The 27,955-nt window shown below is 25.4% G+C and overlaps 3 protein-coding genes across 6 annotated transcripts; 1 reads left to right on the forward strand and 2 right to left on the reverse strand.

Moving 5' to 3' along the window:
• Nucleotides 1–5,603: 5,603 nt before the first annotated feature.
• Nucleotides 5,604–11,940, reverse strand: LOC112602054. 3 transcript variants are annotated; one of them, XM_025349969.1, is made up of 10 exons: nt 11,762–11,940; nt 11,575–11,668; nt 11,354–11,436; nt 11,115–11,282; nt 9,482–9,896; nt 9,111–9,370; nt 8,773–8,949; nt 6,567–6,698; nt 6,114–6,498; nt 5,604–6,045 (listed from the first exon to the last, which is right to left on the reverse strand). In XM_025349969.1, exons 3-10 carry the CDS (start codon nt 11,425–11,427, stop codon nt 5,893–5,895), a joined length of 1,764 nt encoding a protein of 587 aa, XP_025205754.1. In that variant the 5' UTR covers nt 11,428–11,436; nt 11,575–11,668; nt 11,762–11,940; the 3' UTR covers nt 5,604–5,892. The 3 variants fall into 3 exon arrangements, with proteins under 3 accessions (XP_025205754.1, XP_025205753.1, XP_025205755.1); XM_025349968.1 differs by having other exon boundaries at nt 11,575–11,940; XM_025349970.1 differs by lacking the exon at nt 8,773–8,949 and having other exon boundaries at nt 11,575–11,940.
• A 4,521-nt stretch (nt 11,941–16,461) lies between these two features.
• LOC112602055 (coiled-coil domain-containing protein 85C) lies at nt 16,462–19,208 on the reverse strand. Its single transcript, XM_025349971.1, has 8 exons — nt 18,965–19,208; nt 18,552–18,793; nt 18,331–18,472; nt 18,012–18,269; nt 17,718–17,943; nt 17,484–17,647; nt 16,673–16,813; nt 16,462–16,609 (listed from the first exon to the last, which is right to left on the reverse strand). Exons 2-8 carry the CDS (start codon nt 18,704–18,706, stop codon nt 16,580–16,582), a joined length of 1,116 nt encoding a protein of 371 aa, XP_025205756.1. The 5' UTR covers nt 18,707–18,793; nt 18,965–19,208; the 3' UTR covers nt 16,462–16,579.
• A 4,170-nt stretch (nt 19,209–23,378) lies between these two features.
• Nucleotides 23,379–27,768, forward strand: LOC112602068 (exportin-5). 2 transcript variants are annotated; one of them, XM_025349987.1, is made up of 2 exons: nt 23,379–23,756; nt 23,987–27,768. In XM_025349987.1, the coding sequence occupies exon 2, from the start codon at nt 24,002–24,004 to the stop codon at nt 27,590–27,592; it is 3,591 nt and encodes a 1,196-aa protein (XP_025205772.1). In that variant the 5' UTR covers nt 23,379–23,756; nt 23,987–24,001; the 3' UTR covers nt 27,593–27,768. The 2 variants fall into 2 exon arrangements, with proteins under 2 accessions (XP_025205772.1, XP_025205773.1); XM_025349988.1 differs by having other exon boundaries at nt 23,380–23,708.
• The last annotated feature ends 187 nt before the right edge of the window (nt 27,769–27,955 follow it).

A 27,955-nucleotide genomic window follows, 5' to 3' on the forward strand; every position in this document is an offset into this window, starting at 1 on the left:
GAGACTATCTTGACTATAGATATTAAAAATAATTTTTTAATCGTTAACTATTAAAGTGTTTATTTAAAAAAAAAATTATTTTATTTTTATTTTAATTTATAATAATTATTGAAAGAACGCGTGGTGCGTCAAACGTTTTCCTGAGATTTACTGAAAAAAAATATCACTGTTAGCCGTGTGCAATACAGTTCCTGTACAGATCGGTAACTGCCAATTAAAATGTATAGATAGATATGACAAACTATTTTAAGCCAGTAAAAATATTTTAAAATTACAAATATTTTCTCAAAGTCTATTAATTTTATGGTTTGTACCAATATATTATTCGTATTATATCTGTGATTTGTACATTATAATTAACTTAAAAATATAAAGGTATATGTAAATTGTATACATTTTAATTCATTTTAAAAAAATCATACGAGTAAAAACACATTCTGTCGTTTTTTTCTAAAATTCATATCATATTGTAAATACCATACCGGCTATAGTTTTTTCAACCTGCAAATAAATAATTTAGAAATTTAAAACTTCGTTTTATTTTAATGATAAACACACCCAGAAATAGTAATCCCCGAAATCGGTATAAGTGGCTACAGGCTATAAATATATAAAATTATTAGAATTTTTCAGTCAACCTAAGATAAAGATACTATTTTCATTTTTGTCATACAATACGTATACATATACCTGCCTGTATAATGGAAATTGAAATATAACATTATATACTAATATAAAGTTCACCATATTATAGCCTGCGCCCTGCAAGTATTTACGTCAGAATTGTCAGACTTTGCAGATCGCTGTTGATGACTAACACGGTTTCTCAGGCGTGCCTACTTATTGTATTAGATATAATAGGTAGGTATATACTACATAATGTGTTATAGAACGGTTGTAGATTATAGGTACATAACTTATATCTCTATATATACATGTATTGTTATTAATATTTGGACCGTGAAATATATCCCGATATCTATATACACTTGGCCATTAGCGGAAAAACTATTTATATAATAATTATTATTATTATTAATACATAATAATATGCGCTCAGTCGTTATTTAAAAATGGGTGGCATTGATTGATAATAATTTATAAATGTATAACTCTAAGACAGTGGTCGGCAATAGCAATAGGCGGCTTAAATCCGGTTCGCAAAAGAAAAATAATTGGACCACAAAAAATATTTATTTTTTTAATAATGCTGGTTTTCTACACATAATATATATTTTATCTATTTTATGATGTATTTAGAGACTACGATAGTGTTTATCGTTTATTGCTATTTACAATAATAGTTGCAATAACACAACAATTATTAACTAATATCTGAGTTTTTAGTTTTTACTGGCCCTCGAATTTTTTTTTTTTGATTTTCTGGACCTCCATAGAATTTAATTGCCAACCCCTGCTCTAAGACAATATTTTTATCAAATCGGTATTAAGAGAATGTCAGCGTACTATTTGTTTTCTCTCTCTAGCCCATGCGTAACATAAACAAAACGCATTTACGCAGAATCATTTTTATAATGTTTTTGGGTAATCATAGAGTAAATACACATATTAAAAAAAATATAGAAGATATTATTTTTGAAGGTTTAAGATATCGGTTTTATATTTTATTATTATTTGACTTAGTAGGTATTCAACTTTCAAAATAAAATTTAAAAAAATATGAATTTAATTGATGTTTAAAATTGTTTCGAGATAACATTTAGACAAATCGGTATGTCATACTCTCAAAAATATTATCTCTATAATTTTTGTAATAAATAATTTTACTCTAAAATTAGGTACTCAAAAACATCGAAAAAATAATTCTGCGTAAATGCGTTTTGTTTGTGTTATGCATGGGCCAGGGAAAGAAAACAAACAGTGCGCTGACATTCTCTTGATGGGAAAATCATCCATTTAAAACCACACAATTTTACTTCTACCAACACCGATAATATCGGTGAGTGTAATTACAACCTGAACTTCTAGCGGCTCTAGATTATTATATAAGTAAGTACTTAAAATATAATTACATTTTAAACTTAAGGACAAATTATTAAATACAATATAATTTATAGTAGACATCATAAATATAATATAAATTACATAAGGTATAAATAAGGCATTCGATATGTTCAAATGTACCCTACAGGGGCGTCCTTCAGTGACACCTATCACTATTTATTATGTTTAAGTAGCCAGTAGGTATGTATTGCGAATGTAATGGGCGTTGACATAGTAGATTGTACACTGTACCTACACAACATAGCTCGTATGATGTAAAAATTATAACCATTTGGATATTGGATGTAAATACTTGAAATGTGTTTTTTGTTTCAGTGAAATAAACTCAGATTGTTTCAAAATTATAGTTATTTCTAAAATTTAATTGATATTTTTGTTTTTTATGACATTATGTCAAAACATTCCAAGATAATATATTCAACTAAATCTTATATATTTTTCCAACTTTCCAGAAACATCAGTAAAATTGCCCATATAAGTAAGCAATTATTATAATATACTATATTTCTAGTTTGTTTGTATTTTAAAATACGCATGAAATTACCAATGTAGGTAATTAAATATTATTTTCACTTTTTATAATCCTTATTCGTTAACGGTAACAACAAGGATGTGGAATCAATTTGAGAAAAAATAGGTGGTGATACTATTATCTTAGATTTAATTTATATAGAGATATATGCAAACTATTTGAAACTGACATTTGTGTGAAAGAGAAATTCGATCTTTTTTTACTATAATTTTAAATTGCGTGTAGGTACATAACATTGTAAATTGTACGTTTAAAATAAACTATAGATAAACATATATTATAGACAACAAAATATAATATTGTTTAACCGTTTAACTTATTATTAGTAATTACTAATTAGTATGTATAAAATATAATATATATTTATATCCTAATATACTTAGAATGTTAAATATGTTATTATTTATAGATAAAACTCGAAAATTGAAGAAGTTATATATATATTGCTTTATATGCTTTCGGTTTATAGTAGACCAAGTTAAAAATTCGATTTTTATAATGGTGATTTGAAAAAGAGAAAATTTTAATTCCTATGTTGTATGTTTCGTCAGTATTAGGGGAAAAATAAATATTTTATTGATTTTAGTACGCATATTAAGCTTTAATAACTCAAGAAAACGGATTAATTTTTTATTAACTTATTTACTTGTGTATTTCAAATAATATCGAATATTAAACTTAATATTAATTTAAGTAGATATTTATTTTCATTGTTGCAGTCAAACAATTAGACCAAATCGATGCGATATGTATTTAATCTATATCGCGTTAATAGATTAAAATATTACCCATTTTTTCGTCGATAAGTTATCGTAAATCTATTCATTATTTATTGTTTATTTGCTAATAAATTTTTTGTACATACATTACTGACATTTAACATTATTTTTTAAACTATTTTTTCATTTCAATCAGATATCAAAATGCTAGCCAATTTTCTGTTAGATTTGAAAAATTATAAATTTATTTTTCCATAATTTTTATATTTGTTTTAGTGTATATTATATAAACAACATTAGATGATATTTTTTAGAAGTTTTAATACCTAACTATTGTACATAATTAAAAATTGTTCATGTATATTTTGTTTTTTTTGGTTTTAAAATTTCCAAACCATATTTATTAATATTACCTAGTAAGTAGTAGGTATACTCAATTAAAAAAAGTTCAGTGTCAGAAATTAAATATTAAGATTAAGAATGTTTTTAAAAAGCTAGGTACTTAAATTGGACCTATTTATATTTTAATAATTATTTTATCTATCCAAACAGAATCGAATTTTGTCCTTCAATTTCCTATTGTCAATACCTATATTTACCTCCTAGTTCTAGCTAAACCTCAACTTATCAGTTATCAGTCATCAAACGTAACTGCCTTTATAGAAATGTAATTTTCACTTTTCAGTTTTAAATTGTAAACGAGAATATGGTTATTAAATCATATTACTTAATATCGGTCTAAGACTATTTTATTAATTCTAATTATTTACATTTTAATAGTTTAATTATAATGTAAACATTCATAATGAACATAATATGTAATAATATCACAATATTAAAAGTATTTTTAGTATATTAAAAATGATATGATATTTCAACTTTAAAATAACAAAATGTACATTATAATTTATAAGTTATGTGACAAGACTCTTAGTATGAATTATTTTTTTCATTCATTAAAAGCTCAAAATACAGTAAATTATTTGAGAGTACCTATATATACTCTCTATCATAAATACCCTCAAGTAAGTCAAATACATTTAAATTTATTAAGTACCTAGGCACTTTTATAACTAATAAGTCTAAATCCAAATGCGTATCGAATAAACTTACTGTAAAGTATATTTTATATGATAATTATCTACAAAATTTGAATTAAAGATTGACCTGCATAGGCAGAAATATGGCCTGGGCCAACTGGGACTTTCTTCAACTGGGAATCTCGCCCCATATTAATATTTTCAATACAATTAATACATTAAATGAACATAATGTGTAATATGTAATAATACACAATAATATCACATATTATACTAGAAAATAACTTTCAAAATAAGTAAAAATGTTCAAAATAAATATTATGATTTGTTCCTTAGTAAAACAATAATCAATTATAATGTAGCTGGAATTATTTTTAGAAGTATCTAAAGTTCTAAACAATCCTATTTATTTTTGGAAAATCTAATACCTATAACGTTGGATACAAAAATAATATGATAGTGTTAAGTGTTTCATTTATATTTTGTTATTCAGACTATTTTTTTCGCTCATCTTAAATGGTTTTGATTATAAATTATAATAGTGCAAATACTACAGATAATAGGTATAGGTACATGTTAAAACTAAACTACTAAACCTATTGTACCACTTATGACCAGGAACGTCGATAGGCAATTAGTTACTTCCATACATGGAGATATATCATGGTAAAAATATTGATGCCAAAAAGGAATCGAAAATGTTTAAAAAACGGTTCTATATTATCGTTTTTTAGTTTAGAAAAAAATAAATGGATAAATATGGAGATTTTATAAATTGTTGTTGATAATTCATTGATGATGAATAGTACAAAAATTTTAATATACTTTTGTTAATATTTAATAGTGGTTGATACTATGCTAATGTAAGAGTAATTGTTGGATGATCTAGTCATTGAAGCCTTTATTCTTAACAAAATATAAATAAAAATATTATAAATGTATAATTACCTAATATTTAATAATAATAAAATTATTTGATTAAAACAGATAACTGATATACATATTTGAACAAATTTTAATCATAGTTATGATTTTTTTAATATTTTTTTCAAAACTTAATTATTTAGTTTAATGTCTTTTTAATTTTTAATAATATTAATATTATACTAATTGATATATATTTCTATAAGTGTTAGGACGATACCTAATAAATAGATTTGATCTTTTAAAAATAAGAATATAAATGATACAAATTTCAATAATATGAATAAGCAATGTAAGTAAAATACAAAATATACAAATATATAGAAATTTATAATTATAAAGTTAAAATGTAAAACATACAAAGCTTCATTTAAACAAATCTGCTAATATTTAACAAAAAAAGATTTTAAAATGTATCTATTAATACAAGATTAATTACTAACATTTTAAACAACTACTCGAGAATATACTGTTCGAAAATTTTTTATGAATTTAAAAATATAACTGAAATTTTAATTAAAACATTATATTATAGTTAAAAGTGACATGACTACATTACATTCATATCTTGTATTATTTATTTTATCCAGATCTTACTGATCATAACATAACCCGACACATAATAATTTTACATTTATAGGATATTTAAATATTAAACTACAGCTCCCAAGTAATGTATATTTTTATCATAAGGACAATTTGTGGATGGTTTATTGCTGTTTCTTCTAAAAGGATCACAATCAACCAATGACAATGTTTTGTCAAAACATAAGCGCACTTCATCAATATAAGGTGTGTTGGTACCCTAAAAAAATAATTATTTCAATTATTATTTGACACAACAAATTTTAAAATTTTAAATATAAAACATACACTTTCATAAAAACAATCGATACGTGGGTTTTTACCCAATGCAGTTCTTAAGGTATGCCAAATTTGATTAACTGGATAACTGCCATTAGGCTTAATGCCTCCCTGTTCCAATATATCACTTAGTACATATTGTTTGGACCAATCTAACCCTTGTTTAAAATATTTAAATTCTGAATCTAAAGCTGACAGTGATTTAGCGCAAGATCCATGTTTTATCCATTCATGTTTCCACAAATCACCTTCTCGTTTCTTTGACCATGTCTTTGACCCTTTTATTTCTGTCCAACGATTGTGTAATTCTGGAATAATAGGATCTATAGAATGTAAACTAAATGTTGTTTGATTGTTGCAAAAAGCTGGACCAAAGCTACCAATCTTAGATGGCCTAAAATTAAACAAGAAAAATAATTAGAAAAACATGTATTTTTAGTTAAATAGATGTATTATAAATACCAAATTCCATGTATTGTCCATTGATTTCGATTGGCTGGTAAGTTGCATGTGTGAGTATCTGAATTAACAGTCCAAGTGTGACAAAAAGTATATGGCCATGATTGAGAAAATACCAATATATCCCATTCTTTGCTATATCCGCATAATAAAAATAATATAAAAAAATTTATTATAATCAATAATGTACTCTTTTAGTAAACCATAACCTTCATGATTAAAATATAATATGTATGAATACTAAAGAAAAGAAAAACAAACATTCCATTAAAAAAAAAAAAGAAAAATATTCTAAGAAAAAAATATTAAATTGAAACTAGTACCTAGCAATTTAATGATAAAAAAAATTATTTTGATTTATTTCATATAAAAATAAAAGATATTTTCTCAACAAATGTGCAATACATTTGAAACCCTAAACACAATTGTCAATTACACATCTCATACTATAACATATAGATATATGTGCACTTAATTGGATTTAAACATATAATCATTGTATTTAATAATGTATTCAAGTACATTTAAATAGCAACTAAATGTATCAATATAATAAATTAAATAATAGAAATAGTGATTACTTGGGCAAAAAATAAACTGTTCATATCGATTTAAACTACATTTTATACTTCATAATTGTATAACAAACTTTATAATAAGTAATTTTTTTAAATATTGCATATTTATCTTAAATAGATAACAAAATATAGCTTTATTAATTAAGGTATTCTTTTATTGCTACACAAGTAAAATGTCCTACAACATAACAAAGTTCTTTTGGCAGCAGATTTAAACCATACTTTTTTTTATTAAAACTGTATATTTATTATTCATCATTGAGGAATAGATTTTTATTTCATTAAATACTTTAATATACTTTGAACATCAAAAAGTTGACTACAGTTGAGTATATCTCATTAAATTTCAAATAAATTGTAACTCATTTAATTTAAAACATCTCAGCAATAAGAGCATATTTCCTATACACTTCAAACAATTATGACTTATTATTACCAAAATCAAAATGTATAATTTTTATAATTATTTTTCACATGATAAAAATGTTACGATTTCAAACTTAAAAAAATGTTATTGATTTAATACATTTTTTATGAAAAATAGTTATTATAACTTAAATGTAAAATTTAATATTTATCAATAATAAATAAATATATACAAATTTATGAATAAATAGGTATTGAAATAATTTTACTTTTATTCTTAATTAAAACCAGTTCTTACTCGCCCAATAGCATAATTTCAATTTAATTTTTTAATGCCTATTTTATGTAGGCCATAAACCTAGTTTGAAATGTATTCATTTTTCAGGTCAATTAATTGAAAAATGAGCATTATATTAATATTGGAGTTTAAATACACAAATGTATATCTTAGGTGATCCAAATTATGCAATAGTCCTCATCATGATTCATGAATATTGTATTTAGTAGATTGATTATACATTGTTAATTACTGTCATATCATGTTTATATTATATATTTTAATAATTGTGTTCTATACTTGAGCCCTTGAGCCCATTTAAATTAATAGATAAATAACAATCATATATTACATTTAAAATAATAATTAGTTGTAAATTAAAGTAAACATACATATTACATATTTTTATGATTGAATAGTATTATAAAATTAATAGACAAAATTACATGAAACTGAAATAATTTATTTCATAAAAAAAATCTTTATAATTATAATATGTTATGTACTTAAATACTAGGAAAGATAAGCATGAAATATATTGAAGAAACTTAATTAAATCTATAACTCAAAATCTATTTATAAAACTATATATTACTGCTTTTCAAATTAATAATACTATACTATCTTGTACTAAGATAAGCAAAGCAAGAATAGTAATTTCTAAAGATTTAAATTAAAAATAAAATAGTATAGTACCCATCACCAGGTGGTTTAAGTATCCTGACTAACTTTTTTAAAATTATAGAAAATAATTTGACCTATTTTGGAATTTGAAAATAAATACCATTTACCATTTAAATAAATACCTAATAGTTTTTGGTGTAGCTCAAATTTTAGTATTACCTTTAATATTGTTCCAACAATATACATATTCTAATAGGAAGTATTAAAATAATTTTAATATTGATTAATATTTCAAGTTTTTAAAAACTGTTTAGATTTTTTTGTGTTAAATGTATTAAATTAATAACTAATAAAAATGATGTACCGTTGTATATAAGGGAACGAATTTGATCGATTTAAATTATGATTATGTGAAGTATGTGAAGTATTTGTGCGAGGCTGATGTGAATGTGATCTGTTAAAGTGATGAGGCCTTTTAGTTATCCACTCATTTGAGTGATTAAATACTTTTCGTTTTAACCTGTACAACAGCTTTGAATGCCTGAAAACATAGTATTTTGGAAAGTTGTCTATTTTTTATTTTTTATCACCATGCGATTAGTAGCATTATAATGTATAAAAATTGTGTTAATTTTAAATATATCAGAAAAGATAGAAAAAGAAAAAGCAAATTATAAGCTAATAAATATAATTGTAATTTACTCATCAACAGTAGAATTAAAGTTTGTAAGATTAGAGTTTGTAGAAGTAGAATTGGAGTCTGTAGAATTAGCAGTAGTAGAAATATTTTGTTCTGGAACATAGTCCAAGTACAAAATAGGTTTTTTCATATCACAATTGGTTAATATGTGAGACTTCTTTGATGACCCCTGTCGAGGTTTCATAATTCCATCACAATCAATTAGTCTTAAAGTTTTATCAAAACATATCCTTATTTCAGACAACAATTGTTCTTTTGTATCCTATAAATAATAATCACCATCTCAAATTATTTTAATTTATTCTTAAAATTATTTGTGATAATTATAATTTATTATGAATATTATTTTTATATATTCAAATTATAAACTTACATGTTTAAATACACATTCAACCCATGAATTTGTTTTTAAAACCGACTTCACAGCTTTCCAATAATCAGCTACATTTAATGTACTATTTATTTTTATGTTACTTTTGGCTAAAACGTCTCTCATATTGTACGTTTCAGACCATTCAATGCCTTGAAAGAAATATTTAAATTCTGAGTCCAAAGCTGGCAGTACTACAGCACATGTACCATGTTTTTCCCATTCATGAAACCAAATACTTTCTTTTTTGTGCGATGTCATCATGCTTGAAGAATTTCCTTCTGTAGTATTGCTAAGTGGAATCTCTAAATCTGGCCAATATTGATTTAATTTATCTTGTATACCATAAATAGAAGCAGGATTAAACACTAAAGATTTGTTGCAAAACTGCGGGCCTTCTGTTCCATATTTTGTAGGCCTAAACAAAAAATGTGAACATTTTTATCTCAGATGAATGAAAAACTATTAAACTTACAGCAGTTTAAATATACACAATACTGTAAATCATAAAAATAATTTTACTGATCCAGAAACAGGTGCTGAAACTCAAATGATGGAATACCTATGTAAATATATTTGGCGACATAAAAGGAAACATGATATAAAATTACACCGTGCCACTAAATTGCTAAAAAGGCAGCTTAAAGAAGAACGGTGGCATTCCATAAATATAACAAAAAATTTTGACAATATAAATAAATACTTTTCAACTTTAATAGAGAACATTCATTAATAATCTTAATTTATCCATGAAGTATTGTTGTAGTTTAAAACAAATAAAGATTATACCATAAAACCACGCGTGTACATTATTTTATACGTAGATAGCATACGACACTGCTACCAAAATAATTAAATTATAGGATTTTAAATATTTATTATATCACAAAATATATCGGTTTTATTATTTTTTTTTTTTATGCTATTTTAAATGCTAGGAGAACTACTAATAATTGTGGGAAAATGTTCAACAAATGTGATTACAAGTTATGTAAATAATATATTTTAAATGCAATGGTTAAAATTGTAGGTCTAAAGAATAAAGTTCAACTTTAATATAACCTCTAATTTAAAATTTAAAATTTTTCAATACATTTTTTCTAAATCTGAACTAATAAAACAGAAAAGAAAGAAAATCTGTTTGACTTTTTATTGATTTAAGATGTATATTTTGATATTTTGTGACTTAAGGCAAATATTGAGATTTAAGTTTTTTTCTAAATACTTATTATATTGCCTATAGGCTATAAATATAAAGGTATTTAGATGTGAATGTGTAATTAGTTGTGATAGTTTGCCAATTTTGAAATGAGAAACTTATAGTACTTCATTTTTCTTTTATCTTTGGTCTTTGGTTAAACCAAATCATGCTTCTACTTCCATACTAATTTCTCGTGAATATTAGAAAATTCTATATATTTTTCATTTTGGAAATTAACTAATTAGACAGAATTTTTTGGACCTAATTTACATTTGACATAATAGTTTATATTATTTGAATAAATTAATTTGATTTTAAATGAAATTATGTTTGTACTAGTGTCTAGTACCATTAGCCTATTTGTCTGATATCTTAAAAGTATAAGGGTAATATATTTCTTAAATACTAGAAATCAAAAATCAAAACTATACAAACCATATGCCATGAACTGTCCAAATAGTCTTGTCAGATGGAAAGTTACATGTGTGTGAAGCATTATGACTTTTCCATGAATAACATAATGTGTTTGGCCACGTTTGTGTGAATATAAGAATATCCCAACTGTTAGGATCTTTTGTAGGGCGTGGAGTTTTCATATTCAATCTTTAAAATAAACAGATTATTTAAATACTAAAACAATATTTATAATTATATTTTTTTTTATTTTGATTTACCCCAAGTACAATGTACCAAGACCAAATGTCACTATGACAGCTGAAAGCAGCGCTGTCCTCTTACTCATTCCCATTTTGAGAGACTAAAATGAAAGAAAAAAAATTGAAAATTTTTTAATAACAAATAAGTACATTATAAATTTATAACATATTTTTTGTATAATTTTTCGTTAGTCATGGATATGTGTTATAAAAATTAAATACATAATAATTATACTCACGCTTAGTGACTGCCCTTCAAACAGATGGATTCATAATAACAGCAATTAACCGATAGAGCAAAACAATTAAATGAAAGGACTGAACCTTCGTTTACTAAAATAATTAAGCGTCGAAATATTAAATAATGATTATTTAAGATGACCGACGAAAAAAAAAAATTTTAAACTTCTTTTAAACAAAACTTACAGAACACTCGAATAGTCTGTATCAATATTAAATTACCATTAGTTGCTATTTTGTGCGAAACTGTGAATAGCGAAATTGCGTGACGGACCAATCAATAACGTTGCAAAGTGCAGACTCGTCCACCATTACATTACTCCTGACGCCAAACACGCGCGGTACTGCGGTAGTGATACAGGAACAGCTGCTGCTTAACACCATACCACAGAATATATTAAACTGACTGAGAACGCTCTGCGCTCTCTACCCGTGAAAGTAATATTATATTAGTAATAATTATATAGTATATCAATTATGTACTATGTAGCTAAAAAGTATATAACACATTTGAGTACTCACTACTCTGTCGATTTTTTTATGGGACATTACATACACCCGACCAAAATAAATCAAATTCTAATTTCGCTTCAGAAAACGTCCCGTAATGAGTCGCGCGATTAAACGACCACAAACTGCGCTGCGGTTTCAAAGGTTGCTATTTTAACTTATGCACAGGTTAGATTATTCATAGTTTTTAGGAAAATAATTATACATTATTCGAATACATGGCACACTATGAATTTTATAGCTCGCAAAAATACGCATTCATGCAGATACATATACGTTTATTTCATAAAATATGTATTATTCTTTTTCACTATGAATTACTGTTATACAACATAGACTTAAAAATATCTTATTATTAGGGTTAAGATATTTATGATTTTTACATATTTTTTCTTTTAATCGTGCACATTGCAGACCTCATAGGCGGATATTTGATTGAATTTTAGGGGAGTACTTTAATTTTTCTTTGCCTTGTTGCAAAATAGATACCTATTAATACTTTGAAAGGTTTTCGATACCTAATTCATTTTTTTTTTTTAGAGTACTCTTCGATCTCCGCCTATGGACCCAGTAATCAATTCTTTTTGTATGACATAGAATCAAATACATTCAATTTTATTTTGCATAGTTTTGCATAATTGGAGATTTTTATGAATAAATGCACATTTTGCCAAAAAATAACATAAATAAAATATTGTAAATCTCGATATATTGTAGACCCATATGGTCATATCAATTTATTAGAAATAATTATCAGTATCTTATCACTGAAATATTTATAATAAGTTCGCTGTACTTATGGTACTTAAAATAACTTTTATTGTTTTATTTTGTTAGATTGTACACAAAAAAATTTAAGTAGGTAGGTAGGTATTTAACGTATAAAACCTTTTATTCGCGTTTAGGACGTTTAGGTTATAATAATGAATAATCCAAATAGAAAAATAAATAAATAATGCCAATATTTTTAAAAATTATTAATAATAAAGTAGACTGTATATTATGCACAAATACCACACGACATACATATTTGCAAATACACAATTTTGTTAATAATATAAATATAAAATGATATAAAATCTAGGAATCTAGAAAAAAAAGACAAATTGTTACTTAGTTATATAATGTTAAAGTAAAATCGTATTTTAAAAATGATAAAACATTCGCAACCTTGTGGTACCCGAAGAAAATATGTATCTAATTTATCTAAATTACTTTTTTTCTTCTCTTAATTATAATTATTCCGATTTAAATGCTCTTTCCACTAATAATGCTATTATTATAAAAACATTTCTCAATTTTATTCTCCAAATTGACTTAAACAATTAACCGTATGATTGTATGACCTTTATGGCTTTATATGAGAACCATTCATCTCTTTTTCTATTTAAAATATTATTACACTTCACTAGTTCTAATAAATTGTTATTAGTAATGTAAAATTAATTTTTCCGTTCTTGTCATTTCTTCTTCAAATAATTGTTGAGATATATTACAATTTATATTTATAAATTTATAATATGATAAAAAAAACGCTACAAACTATATCCGAAATTGTTTTGATTATTTGACTATAAAATTCACAATAAGACTTCACCTCAAATTAAATATTATAATTCCCATTATAATAGGTACCTATGTAATAATATTTATGATAAAACATTTAAAAATAATTTTTTTGTGGTAGGTACCTATACTTTACCTAATATCAAATACAATAATAGTGTTCTACACATTAAATTATATTATGTTTCATATCATAGGTAACTCTTTTGTTTATCAATAAACTACATTTGTGTGTTGAACGAATAATAATATTTTAATTTTTTTCTTATATTTTATGATGTATGAAGCACTAAAGACACTTGTAAACAACAGTAATTAAAATTATTAAACCTTCTGACCTATTTTATCAATATTGATAAAATACATAATTATTAATTAATATTAAATAGAGATGCTATGTATAATTTGACATTTCACCTTCTAGTTAACACATATTTGTAATCAGTTTCTGTTTTAATAATTTTATTATCGTTGAAAAATATTTATACTAACATTATTAACTATCAATGATTTAAATATAAAAATCATCTAAATATTTCAATCCCTTCATACTTAAAGTGTAAAGGTGTAGGTAATAAGTAATAACTAATAACACAAAAAATTGTATTTATAAATTTTTACATAAATAATGTATATATTCATTGTTTAAAATCTATGCTTCAAATATTTAAAAAAATACATTGTGCTGTCACTAAGATATTAAATGTTTATCATGGTCCATCTACCTCCGACAGTTATGCACTACGATTTAAATATACTAGGAGTTGGCAAGTAATTTCTATCGGAGTCAAGAAGATTAAAATAATAAATAAATTAGGTCCAAACAAAAAAATTTTTTTTAAATCTTTAGGTAATCCATTTTGCATATTTAGACAATCCAGTTTTCTTTTGCCTTCTACAATCTAGTTTTGAATTACAGTCTATTAGCTGCTGGCCATTAGTCTATGCTTAATGAATTATAATCAATAAAACAGTACAACTGAAAAAGTATTTTTATATTTCAAAAGTATCAACAACTCTTCAACTTGCAAAGCATATCATAAACCATAAATTAAGGCACCATTGCATTTTATAAAAAATAAATAGATTTGTTAAAACAATTTTACCGAGAATATATTATTTTAGATAAATAATTAAATTCTTTGGACACAACCATACAATATATAATACAAATTTTATAGTAGAACTAGGATGCATATAATACTTTTCTACAAAGTATTAAAAAATTAAAATGTATTTTTTTTTTAATTATAATCTTCATAAATTAAATGCGTTGGGAAATATGATTGGCAATTTGTTGAAAACACCACACGTTAAGGGAACTTCAGAGTGGGAAATCATATTTTAAACAAACCTTAAAGAGTTCTGAGATAATAGTAAAATGAAATAACAATCAAACATGTATAATAAATGTTATTTATAAACACAAGTACAATTTTATCAAATAAATCATATAATGAATGCTTTCATGTTTTTTTTTTTTTTTTTTAATTTAATAACATAAAATTAAATATTTTTTATTAATTATAACAAATTATATTCCATTTTAAATACTGTAAATGGCAAGAAACGACATAATAATAAAATAAAATAATAAATAAACAACATTAAATTTAAAAATAAAGTAACTTAAATACAGCATCTTAATAAGTATTAAAAATTAAAATAGTAAATACTGATAATAAAAGATTTATTGTTAAATAGGTATTATATTTTAAGAAGTAAAATTAATAGGATCATAATTAATTTTTAAAATTTAACTCTGATAAATAATTAAATATAAATGTTAGTAAATAATAAATTAAAAATTTCTTCTATTTGTTTCTAAATGCATTAATGGTAATATATTTACACATATAATATAAACTTAATATATACTTTTATATGTTTAATATTTGTACCTTTAAAATTTAACTTATTATTTTGATTGTTCTTAATATTTAAAACCTAGCTACTGATAAATTGTTCAATATATAAATTTATAGAAAATTTTAAAACAAAACATAACTCACACATTATTTTGAAAATGCAAACAAGAATCACTTTTCGAAATTTATTTAAAGTATTCAATTAATGTCAATTGTTTACTATTTCTATTGTAAGTGTATCATCAATACTAAGCTAAATATTTTGTAAAATAAGTCAGTATTTTCTTTCAAAATTGGATGTAATAAATTACTATCTACTTATAATGCACAAATAAATATTTCAAGTTATCAGCTTTACAGTGTTTCTGATAAGTTAGTCATTTTATTAAAATGTTATAAGATTTATTATCTGATGAATTGTTTAGACTATAATATAAGAACTAATTTATTCTAAATATATTATCTGTTATGGATTTTTTTTTAAATAACTGATATTTGGTGGTCTTATTCAGAATCAGTCAGTGGATTGAATGTAAAAAATATATGCGTAAAATTCAGCGAACTATTCATCTTTAAGTATAATAAAATTAATTACTAGAGTAGATGTAATTAAATTTTAATTTTTTAAAAAAAAATTAAATGATTAGTAATAATTTATTAATGTATATAATTTTTACTTAATTTAAAAAAATGTATTAATAATATTAATCTAAATACTACTAGTTTACACTTAATTAATAATAAATATATATATATATATATATATAAATGCATTTACTTTTAAAATATATTTATAATATGAAATGTGTGATAAAATACTAAAAATTACACATTTTATAGTAAAAACTACTTTTTAAGATTTAAATAAAAGATAGGATTGATATTTAAGTTATTTTTTACAAAATACTCCTTTAAACAATATTCAATAATACAGGTATTAAATATTAATCTTTCTAAAAAATATATAAAAGCATAATTACAATTGAATGATTTTTGATCATAGTTATTACTTATTATGAATCCAAAATATTAATCCACTGTCACAATGTCTTGCATATTATTAAGCATCTTCCAATTTTCGCCATACCACCTGTAAAGATTTAAAATTTATTTTGATAGATAATTGTATTTATTAATAAATTTCACTTATTACATTGCACATTTCTCTAAGTAATGCTTTTTCTTCATCTTCCATGTCTATACCACTACAATTCTCATCTCCTTTGCCTTCTAATTGTTCACGTAACTCTAATACTTGAAGTGCGGTCAATACCGATTCAGGATGTGTCATTTTCTAAGGTAAATATAAAATAATATTAATATAAATGATATAGAACACACACAAAACAAATAACTAAACTAAAAATATTTTTATCAGTCTAACAAATTTAGTAATATTTTTCTAGATTAATTAAAATTAGAACAACAATTAATAAGTGGAAATTTTTCAACACTAACATGGCATACGTATTTAAAAAAAAAAAACAAATTTACCATAAGAAAAAAAATGTACATTAAGCTGATAAATTAATTAATTTTTATTTTGATAAATATAAAATTTTAATATATGTTATAAATTAATCTATTAAAAAATAAAATATTTCCTGTATTTAAAAGTAGATTGGATTTTCTTGCTTCTAAATAATGTCTATAACTACTTGATTCATATAACTTCCATGATTTCATTATTCACCCATGCATTTTATGATAAATTAATTATTTGTACTTCAATATTTGTAAATTATTAAAAATATTTTGAAAATTATATCATATTTATAAAATGCAATCTTTGTGTAAATATTTTCATTTTTCCCTTATTATTAGTTTTTAACTAGAAATCCTACTAAATGTTTATGATTAAAGAAAATTTTTTGCTCAAAACATAATAAAAGACAAAAAACACATTCACATATCTTATAAAAACAAAACATTTTCTGCTACACTTAGAACTTAAAATAACTTACAGGAAAAGAACCATCAGTATTCCAGTTATTAATCTTTTGATCAATTTTTTCTTCTTGAACCATTTTTTTAGATAATTTAGTTTTTTCTTCTTCTAATTCTTTAACTTTGGCTTCGAGTTGTCTTATATAACTCAATGATCTCTGATCTGGAGGTAAATTTGGATCTATAAAAATAAATATATATTTTATATTACATTCAATAAATCTATAAATAATAATTTTCATATTACCAACCATTTGACTGATGTAACTGTCTATGATATGAACCTTGACTCTGATTACCAGTTATCATATTTTCATCAGCATTTGTCGAAGAACTACTTCCATCACCTTCATCTCTTCTATGTAATTCTTCAGGTATATTTCCAGAACCTGTAGAATTTCCACATACTCTACATACAGAGTTATCCCTCAACCTATTTGGACCACTTCTTTCTTCATCCAAATATAAACATAACTCCTAATATACAACATTTTAAATTAACTTATGAAGCATGGTAAATAGATAGTTTATACTAAAAAAAAAACCTTAAGTTCAATATTGTCTTCAATGAGATGCTGTTGTTTAGCTTCTAGATGTCTTAATTTCACTTGATATGCAGCTACTTCTTGTCTCATAACAGAAGCTGTATATCTTCCAAATCTCTGCCATTCTCTAGCTAATTTTCGTCCTTTTTGTCTATCATCATCCAAAAAACAACATAAATCTCGTAACTCTTGATTTTCATCATTCAGTCTTTGATTAACTTCTTTTAAGCTGTTAATTTCTGACATTAACTGTCCCACCTTAAACAATTCAATTAAAAAATTAAAAATCTACTTTGATGAAAATAAAGTAGAATCTAACCTGATCTGGAGATATTTTGTTTGAATTGTCCGAATCTATTTTTCGTACAAACTTCAGCATATCCGATGGTTGCTCTCCTGGCAAAGTTCTATATCTATGATTTTCGGCAGTATTAGCATATGACTTTTCACCTTGTTGCCTCCTGCAGTCATTAACATTTTAAAATTTTAATTATTACAATAAATAAATTCAATAAATATTATTCAAATATTTATATTTACCTATCAATATTAGTTTGCGGATAATTGCTTAGTTGTACATGACGATTAGGACTTGGTGGTGGTTGATACTTAGGTGGTATTACCACATTTTGTTTCTGGCTGATTGCAGTGTTTTGGCCATTGTAATTTTTTGGTAGTCCACTAACACAAGACATTATAAAACATCTATGTACAAATGGACATGATAGACTACATAAATAATGTGATCATGTGAAACAATCCAGTATCCACACTGGTTAGGTCTAAAACAAAAATAGATGATAAAAATTATAATTAATCTTTTAAAAATAATTTACACGTTTTAGTTATTAAATAAATTTGAAAAGAGAAACCATTAGAAAGTGGTATACATATTTTTTGTATTGTCAATAGTAGGATACGATATATTTAGTATATTAGCATGAGATACATACATCACACACGAAAATTTCAATCGTTCATAAATAATTATTTATGATTAAGTCCAAATTGAAATGTAATTTTTGTTTAATGTTCAATACGCAAAGAGGGAAAGTTTATCATTTTAAAGAAAAACACCAACACGGCACTAACAATGGACCATAAGTAGGTAAATAAACTCGATAATAGTCGATATTATTATAGGCACAACGAAAAAACTAAAAAGTGATAGCAGGTAGCAACCTGTTTCGTGTTTACTAAAAATTCTTGGGACAACCTGTTGTGTGGTAGTGAACGGATTCCCCTTCTTTGGTTTTTTTTTTAGTACACAATTCGCCACCGCTACAAATTAAACATTACTGAGTAGGGATTGGATAAGACAAATCAAGACCAGGACGTCACTAAATGGTAAATTTTAAATAGCTATTATTGTGATATTATCTATTTGCGTCTATGTATAGATATTTATTTTTTATTAACAATTTAATATTATATTTCATTTTTAATTAGTTTGAGTCTTATGACAAAGGATAAATCATATGTTAGCATTTATGAGGATTTTAGTGCAAAATGTTTAAATGTAAATAAAAATCTGACACTACCATCAGTTGATGAGTGATGTTTGAGGAGTGGAAACCAACACGTTTATATTTTCCAAATTCTAATCCATTACCACCAATCACTTATGAGTAGAGCGCGGATTTCTATGCCATTGCATATTTTTTTCCTTTTAATATTTTTGGATTTTTGTCAGTTATCTCCACGAATTATCATAATTTGAAGCTAATGGTGAAATTTTTTTTTGCATATTTCTGCATATTTGAAGGTTATTGCATATTTTTGCATATTTTGACAAAATTCAAAATTTATTGCATATTGAAGCGAAAATTTAAAAAAATGTATAGGATAATATTTTGTCAAGTAGAATGATTTAAAATTTATATCTATTCATTTGGCATTTTTAGTGATAAAAATAGTCATAAAAAAAACTGGAAACTCGAAATATGACTTTATATCTAAGCTTTTCAATAATTGACGAAACGAAAGAAAAAATGCATTCTATTCCTGGATTGAAAGGTGTAACACTTACAACAAAATTAAACGAGCTTTCCAATAAAAATGAAGGTCTGAAAATTCTACGAAAAATTAATTCAGTGTTATTAAGTGAAAACGTTCATCTTGAAGATCTTTATCAAGATCCGACAATACTAAGTTGCTTCAAATATGCCCCAATAACTTCGGTTGACGTCAAACGTTCGTTCTCAGTCTTTAAAAATATGTTAATCGATAAATGATACAACTTCACAGAAGAAAAACTTGAAATGCATATGATTATTAATTTTAATAATAAATACAATTTTAAAAATAAATTAAGTTTAGAAATTATTTATTATTAAGTATTTAAGTAATTAATTATTATAAGTTTTATTGTAAATTTTAAATAAATAAAAAATTCTTGTATATTTTTGCATATTTTCATAATTTTGACTGCATATTTTCATTATTTTTACTGCATATTATATGCCATATTTCGATACTTTTAAGTGCATAAAAATCCGCGCTTTACTTATGAGATATAGATGATGGTCAGAACGATCTGACAATCGTCATTCGTCAACGGTCAACGGCAGTATGGTATTCAGATTGAATGTAATATTTCTATTGGGTAGAGGAAATCTACTTTATGATGTCATATTTGAACTAAATATATGCTGAACAAATATCTGTGCTCGGAAATCTAGTGGTAACGTGTAGCCCACTTTTACGTATATGTGAACTTGATAACAAATAGTCGAATTCAAGTCTATAAATACTATTATATAAAAAAAAAAAATAAAAATAAAATAGTGCGGACTATAAAAGTCCAATAAGTTTATAGCGGCAAGATCAAGAAGATTCATGAATAGTTCCTTTATAGATCACTGATTAGTGATTAGTGATTACTGACTAAGTGACAGTGATGCATCGTCTTAGACGGATTACCTATGTTAGTTATGTTAGTAGTCAGGTATTATAAAGTATAAAGTAGGTATCCTTAAATATGTGGGCGTGTTGGCATAGTAAATCCAAACTACAGTTATTGCATTATTTTAATATTTAACTGTACTTATTCTTATCATGATTTATTTAAGTATATGTTGTACAAGGAAATTAAATATTTTATTCTAACATTAAGTAATACCTACTTAAAGAATAAAGTTAATTGTATTGTTTCCGCCGATGGGTGTACCATTATTATTGTCGACCAGCGGAACTTTATATTCGAATAATAATAGATCATAATGTATTGTTATACATTATGCTTCATATTATGTTGCTTTCCAGAATACGTGTAGACTATTAGTATTATTTAAAAGATAGACACAGTTTTAGACTGACTATTATCTCAATGTAAGACTTTAGACTAATGCTTATCGTGTACTAAGGGCTTTATAGGTACCACATTATATAATATATAGCCTACAGCCACATCGCGCCTTGAGTAATTAATCTGTAGTCATTCCCTATTCTAGAATGACCTTACAGTTACATAAAAGCCTATAAGTACTTATCTTGCATATAGCTATTTTATATTTATAAAAGTAGGTAACTTAATTAACAGTAACCTGCAGGATTGTGTTTACATATTATAAATTATCCACCTTTTTCTTAACAATTTTAAACTTTTAGAGGACGCGAAGATCGTTCTACGACGCTACGTAGTAGCTTAAATAATTATTAATTACGTGTGAAACGAACGCATTTTCCAGCACATTGCAGCGATCACTTTAACGGCAAGATTACTTATACAGTAGATCAGGCATGCCTAACCTTTTTCAACTGGCGGGCCACATTCAAAATGTATATTTGGACTGCGAGCTGTATATGCTTCATGGGTTTTTTTTTCATTTTGATAAAATATAAACTATTCATAGGTATATCTATTGTACTTACACTTCTTATTAAGAATTGGCGTTACACATTTCACTCCGAACATTGAAAGATTGGTTAAAGAAAAACAAGCCCAAATTTCTCATTAATTTTTTTTTTATTAATATTCTTAAATCCAATGCATTTTTTTATACAAAAATTCAAAATTATAAAATATTTTATATTTTTAAAAACTTAATAAAATACATTTTTTGTAAATAATTTTTTTTTTTTACACGGGCCGGTTGGAACACCTTCGCGGACCGCGGGTTGGGCATACCTGCAGTAGATAGTAGATCCTCGATAATCCGGTGAACGCGGTAACCCGGACGGCATAAGTATCCATTTGTTCGTAAATATATTTGTAGTTTGTTCGGAATTAAAAGTATTGTTCAGAAAATAATTACTAACTACTAAACGAAGTCGTATTACTATACACATTTTTTTTTTTTTGTTATTCGTTTTGTTAGTTATTTTTTTTTAATTTAAAGAACAATAGATATAAAGTTAGGTAGTGGAATTAAAAATAAAAATCTTGGTCATTTGAGTGGGTAATTTTGAAAATCTTCCGTAATCCGGACGATGTTCGGTTTGAATTCATCTGGACTATCAAGGCTTTACTATAAGACAAAATATTTTTTAATTCTAAGTCCAAAAATAATAATTAGTCAATTTAAAAAATTAAAATTTTAAAATTTATTAAAAACAGGGTGATTTATCAAGCATGCTCTATCAATTACCAGATATTTTCCTTTAATCAAGAGTTTAATCAAATTCTAAGTTTTTAATATATTAAAGACACGCTTATTTTCAAATTTTTAAGATATTTTGTAAATAGTATTCACTGTTCACTAGCAAAATAAAATTTTATTATTTAAAATGAAAATTCTTTTCTTTGTTATAATTTATTTAGTGTATTTTTTTTTTTTTTTGAACATTTTCATGTATTTTATTTAAAGTTTGAACGAGTGTTATAGTTATTAGTTATATAGTGTCTAGTATACTGCATAATAATATAATAATTTTATTTAGATTATAGTCTTTATAAGAATTAGAGTCAGGAATAAAGATTTTAGACGACTAAACGTCTAAACATATATTTTTTCTAAATTTTAGTCTATATAAGTATACATATAACATATGTAAACACAGAAACGTAGTAATGCCAACCAAGAAAAAAAAATAATTGTAATATTTTATTATTTTATCTTTAATAATGGTATAGATCTTATACTTTAGTATAAGTTCAAAATGAATTAAATTTATTTAGTAATATTGCTGGTATAAGTACTAAAGTATATGCATTACTCGTATAAGGTCTACGAATTAACGTTAAAATATTATTTTACCGATAATATTATTTATGCCCTATGGTGATGTGATTCTGTAAATCCTCAATACTTTTAAGCCTATCATGCGAAGTTCAAATCTGGAATTATTTATTCTCTTTGACAGTGAAGACGATAACCGACAGCAATTATTTTCCTGTTTACACTTTACAACTGAACTGTACCCACAATCCACATTTATCCGCTGATAACACGTCTGTTGGTCGAACTCGAACATGCGGATTGCGAATGCTCATACTAAGTACTAAGTAGTAAGCTAAGCTTGTTTTTTCGACATGTTTTTTGCAGCTCAAGTTAATAATGTCATTTTATTAAGGACTTAGAGTAATTTTTTATACTTTATACTTACATTTTATGGTCATTTCTGTTTTGTCATTATACGTGATCAAATTGAAATCGCTTGTTAATTACTCGTTTATTGTGTGGCCACGTCCGCTCGCCTCAGGAAAACTATGGTCGAATTTTGAGCGATCGTTGCTAATCAAGTATAAAACGTTATGTGAGTTTTATTTCCATAAATCGTTGCTAATCAAGTATAAAACGTTATGTGAGTTTTATTTCCATAAATCTAATGTTTGTATTCAATGCTATCCAAATACCAATACAACAAATAATAGTAATAATAATAGTTGTGCATTACAATATCTCATTTAATTTTGTTGTATTTGTGTTTGATGTTAATTAACTATTAAGTTATAAAGTATTGATACTTTAAGATAGGTATATATATATTTTTTATTATTCTAAAAAAAATGTATTTTTATTGTTTTATTTCAGAGTCCATAAGTCATCATGAATATAGATACGCCTATAGAGACCGTGGTACAACAGCTTGCTAATGCTGTTGATCTGACCATGGATCCATCTATGTCACAAGAAAAGCGCCATGAAGCCTATCGACTTTGTGATAGTTTTAAAAATGAGTTTCCATTGTGTGTTCAATGTCAGTGTGCTTTATATTTTACTAGTGACAATGCACAATACACTGATATTGTTCGACATTTTGGATTACAACTCATGGAGCATTGCATTAAATTTCGTTGGTATCAAATGGTACAGGAAGATAAATTGCTCATTTTTAATACTATCATGAGTCTGGTCAATTCTGCTTCACCTGCACTACAAATCAACTATTTGAAAGATGCTCTTGCTAGAGTTGTTGTAGAAATGATCAAAAGAGAATGGCCTCAGCATTGGCCTGGAATGTTAAATCAATTAGAATATGCTACAACATTAGGTTGTTGTCAAACAGAAACTGTTATGCTAATATTTTTGAGGTTAATTGAAGATGTTATTTTATTACAAACTATTGACAATGCGGCCAGGCGACGAGATATTAGTAAAGAACTTCAACAAAGTATGTGTAAAATTTTCCCATTCTTTATAAATGTAATTGATAATTATTGTAGACAATATCTAGAGTTTTTAAGTAGAAATGAACAAAATGCAGCAACTGCACTTATCCGAGTAATACAACTTGCATTAGCTAATATTGGAGAATTATTTGAATTTATTCAACTCTCGCATGTGAATTTTAAAGATTGTTATATAATCACTGTATTGTGCTCTTTATTAGACGATTTTAATTTTAGGCAACCTGCTATTGATTGTTTATCCATATTACTTTCAAGAAAATGTAAAAATGAAGAAAGAGAATGTGTTGTACAATTGCTTGATCAACCTTTACAACAGATTTATATGGTTGTACACAAGGCAATCAATCAAGAAGCAAATGAAGAAAATAATATATTTTTAAAAACATTATCCAAAGTTGTGTCAATGTTGAGCTCTGTGTTATGTGCTTTCTGGAAAGATAATAAATTGCATAATTTTAGCATTGAAAAATCTGAAAAGATACTTTTATATTATGTTGATTTATTACAAGACTGCTTGGTTCATAATTCAATGAATGTCATTACTAATATTAATCAAGCCTGGTGTATATTATTTAAACATACTGAAATCAGTAAGAATATTTTATTAAAACAAAACTACATTCCAAAATGGTTTTTGTTAGTATCAAAAAAATTAATTAAGATAGATTACAAAAACTTAGACCCATTCACCTTACTTGATTTTACAGATGAAGAAAGCTATAATTCTGTTTTTTATCATACTCGATCAGAAATTATTGAAACAATTAGATGTGCTTCTGCTATTGAAAACACTATTATGTTTTCAGTTACAGAAAATTTACTTAAATCGTGTATCGAAAAAACGTCAATAAGAATGAAAGTGATTCCTATTTGTGAGCAAGATTCTGCAGAGTTTCTCGAATGGGAAGTAATGGTGTTAATATTAGATGGAGTCATAAGTAAATTATCTTTAACTATGGATTCTGAAATTGTCAGAAGAGGTTTGGAACTAATTGAATTGTGTTTAAAATTTGATACAAGAGATCCATTAATATTATCATTTCTTCTTTCATCTGTATCTGCATTATTTGTGTTTTTAACTTGGACAGCTTGGCCTTCAGAATATCTTCATGTTACACTTAATAAAATGTGTGAATATCTAATACTTGAGTGTCATCCGGATGATCGATTGTATGTTCCAATCAAAGATTTAAAATTTCACTCTGCTTCTTTGTTTATAAAACTGAGTATAAAATATCCAAATCTCTTACTACCGGTTTTTGATAAATTGTGTTCATTAAGTGATCAACTTCTATTAAAAACCAGTAAAACTGGTGATAATCTTGCAGTATGTTTACGTTTGCAAGAGTCGCTTCTCGTGCTAAATAATCATGTGCCAGATTTTGATAAACAAGCTCAACTAATTAAACACATTTTAGAACCTTGTCAATTAATGTGGCAAAAAGTACAAAGTATTGTATCTGGACCTCCTGAAGGATTAATAGCATATTTAGGTCTTGATAGACCACCAGTTGATTTTGAATCGGATCCGTGTCTAGAAAATCGAAATCATCTATCTCATTGTATTAATGTATTATCATGTGTTATGACTAGAAGCAACACAAATTCAAGTTTATCTAAAATCCCAAATGTTTCTCCAGTTACTGAACATGTTTTATTACTTCTTCCAAATGTGTTTTTAATCATAAAAAATTTAAACTCTTTATGTTCAGATAATGTGAAAAAAATGATGCATCCTAGTTATACTTCAGTCTTACAGATATTCCCTCAAGAACGGGAAGCTTTACTTGGAAAAAATATTGTGTCTGAGAAAAATGATCCATTCCAGATTTTTAGACCAAAACCAAAATCTGATCCGGTGTATAAAGTTAAATTAGCAATTTTAAATGCTTATGAAGGGTGTTTAAATGTCTTAGGGAAATCGTGTTTATTACTTGGAGACCAATTTTACGCTCTACAAAATTTTGCTCCAAGTTTTGAATTAACCATAATGAGTGATGCCAATTCTTTACCTCATGTACGCATCAGAGCTATTATGAAGAATTTTATTAAACCTTTTCTCATCAACTGTTCAAGTAAATATTACGATACTGTTTTGATTCCTATTCTAAATTCCTTTTTATCTCATATGTTATTACGCCTAAGTGTAACTTGGAAAAATATACCAGAACGTGAAGAATATGATAATAAAGATGGAGATTCTGAAGAGCTATTGGAAGATATGATGATTCGGCTATTAACTAGAGAATATCTAGATTTGATACGATCAAGTTTAACTACTTCTAATGAATCAAAAACAAGCCTTCATGGAAGTGTGGAAGAAATTCCTAATAGTGATTTATCTGAGTTAGGTATAAAATTACTACGAAATGAACAATCAAGACACCTGATTGTGGGAAGTATTTTAAATGGTTTGTCATGGAATACAACTATAAGTCAATTTTGGAAAACATGTCAAATATTTCAATGGGATAATCGACCAGTCGTACATCCCTGGTGTGATAGTCAGTCTAGTTATAAAGCAACATATTTAGCTCAAATTGTTGTAAGACATTTAGCTGTTGAAGATGAAAGAACTGCTATGACAATTGCACCTGACTTATTAATAGCAGTCCTAGAAAGTCTTCATTGGTTTGGTCATCATGATTCTAATATGGGTCCTCTTTTAGCTACATGCCTTAACATTTATGAAACTTATCGTAGTAAAAATGAACAGTTGTTAGGAGTCTTAAGAAAATTACCCCAGATCAATTTGGAAACTTTGGAGCGTTTTGATAAATGGGTAATGAGTGAAGATTCATTAAACAACAAAGTAAATAAAGGTAAACGAGAAATGTTAAAAAAGATATTGGCTGGCTGTATTGGAAAAGATGTGAGCCAAACTCATAAATGCAAAGCTGAGCTCAGAGACTTGCCCAAAGTTAATGTTCCAAAGATTTGTACAACAGATTTATTAGAAAATGGCGATGACTTGAATATAAATAATTTACAAGAATACAAATTGTAGATTTTATTTAATACACTTTATTTTTTATTCATTTTTGTTGTTATTGTTTTATTTATTTATTCATTTTTTTTTTTTCATTAACTAATGAAATACCTACCATGAGGTTATATTTAGTTTAATTTATATTATGTATAATAATAGTATTATAATAGTATAAAATAAACCATAAAACCTAGTATAAATGTATGTATAACTGATAATTGGATTTTTAATTGTGAAAAAAAAATATGTTTGATATTATTTTTTTTTAGTATATAATATGTGCATTTGAAATTTAATCCACGCTCTTCTCATTACAAATTTAAAAATTTCTGTGAGAAAAATGATACTAGTACTTTTATTGATTAATTATACTTCTATTAT

This window comes from Melanaphis sacchari, unplaced genomic scaffold (genome assembly GCF_002803265.2).
Source record: "Melanaphis sacchari strain LSU unplaced genomic scaffold, SCAv2.0 Contig81_pilon_pilon, whole genome shotgun sequence".
Taxonomy (NCBI): domain Eukaryota; kingdom Metazoa; phylum Arthropoda; class Insecta; order Hemiptera; family Aphididae; genus Melanaphis; species Melanaphis sacchari.

Coding starts and splice junctions, on each gene's coding strand:
- LOC112602054 (XM_025349969.1), bottom strand. CDS start 11,427: ATGGGAATGAGTAAGAGGACAGCGCTGCTTTCAGCTGTCATAGTGACA. Junction 11,283..11,353: donor CTTGGTACATTGTACTTGGG/GTAAATCAAAAT, acceptor TTTATTTTAAAG/ATTGAATATGAAAACTCCAC. Junction 6,046..6,113: donor TCGATTGTTTTTATGAAAGT/GTATGTTTTATA, acceptor TTATTTTTTTAG/GGTACCAACACACCTTATAT.
- LOC112602068 (XM_025349987.1), top strand. CDS start 24,002: ATGAATATAGATACGCCTATAGAGACCGTGGTACAACAGCTTGCTAAT.
- LOC112602055 (XM_025349971.1), bottom strand. CDS start 18,706: ATGTCTTGTGTTAGTGGACTACCAAAAAATTACAATGGCCAAAACACT. Junction 18,473..18,551: donor CCGCAAACTAATATTGATAG/GTAAATATAAAT, acceptor TAATGACTGCAG/GAGGCAACAAGGTGAAAAGT. Junction 16,814..17,483: donor ATACTGATGGTTCTTTTCCT/GTAAGTTATTTT, acceptor TATTTACCTTAG/AAAATGACACATCCTGAATC.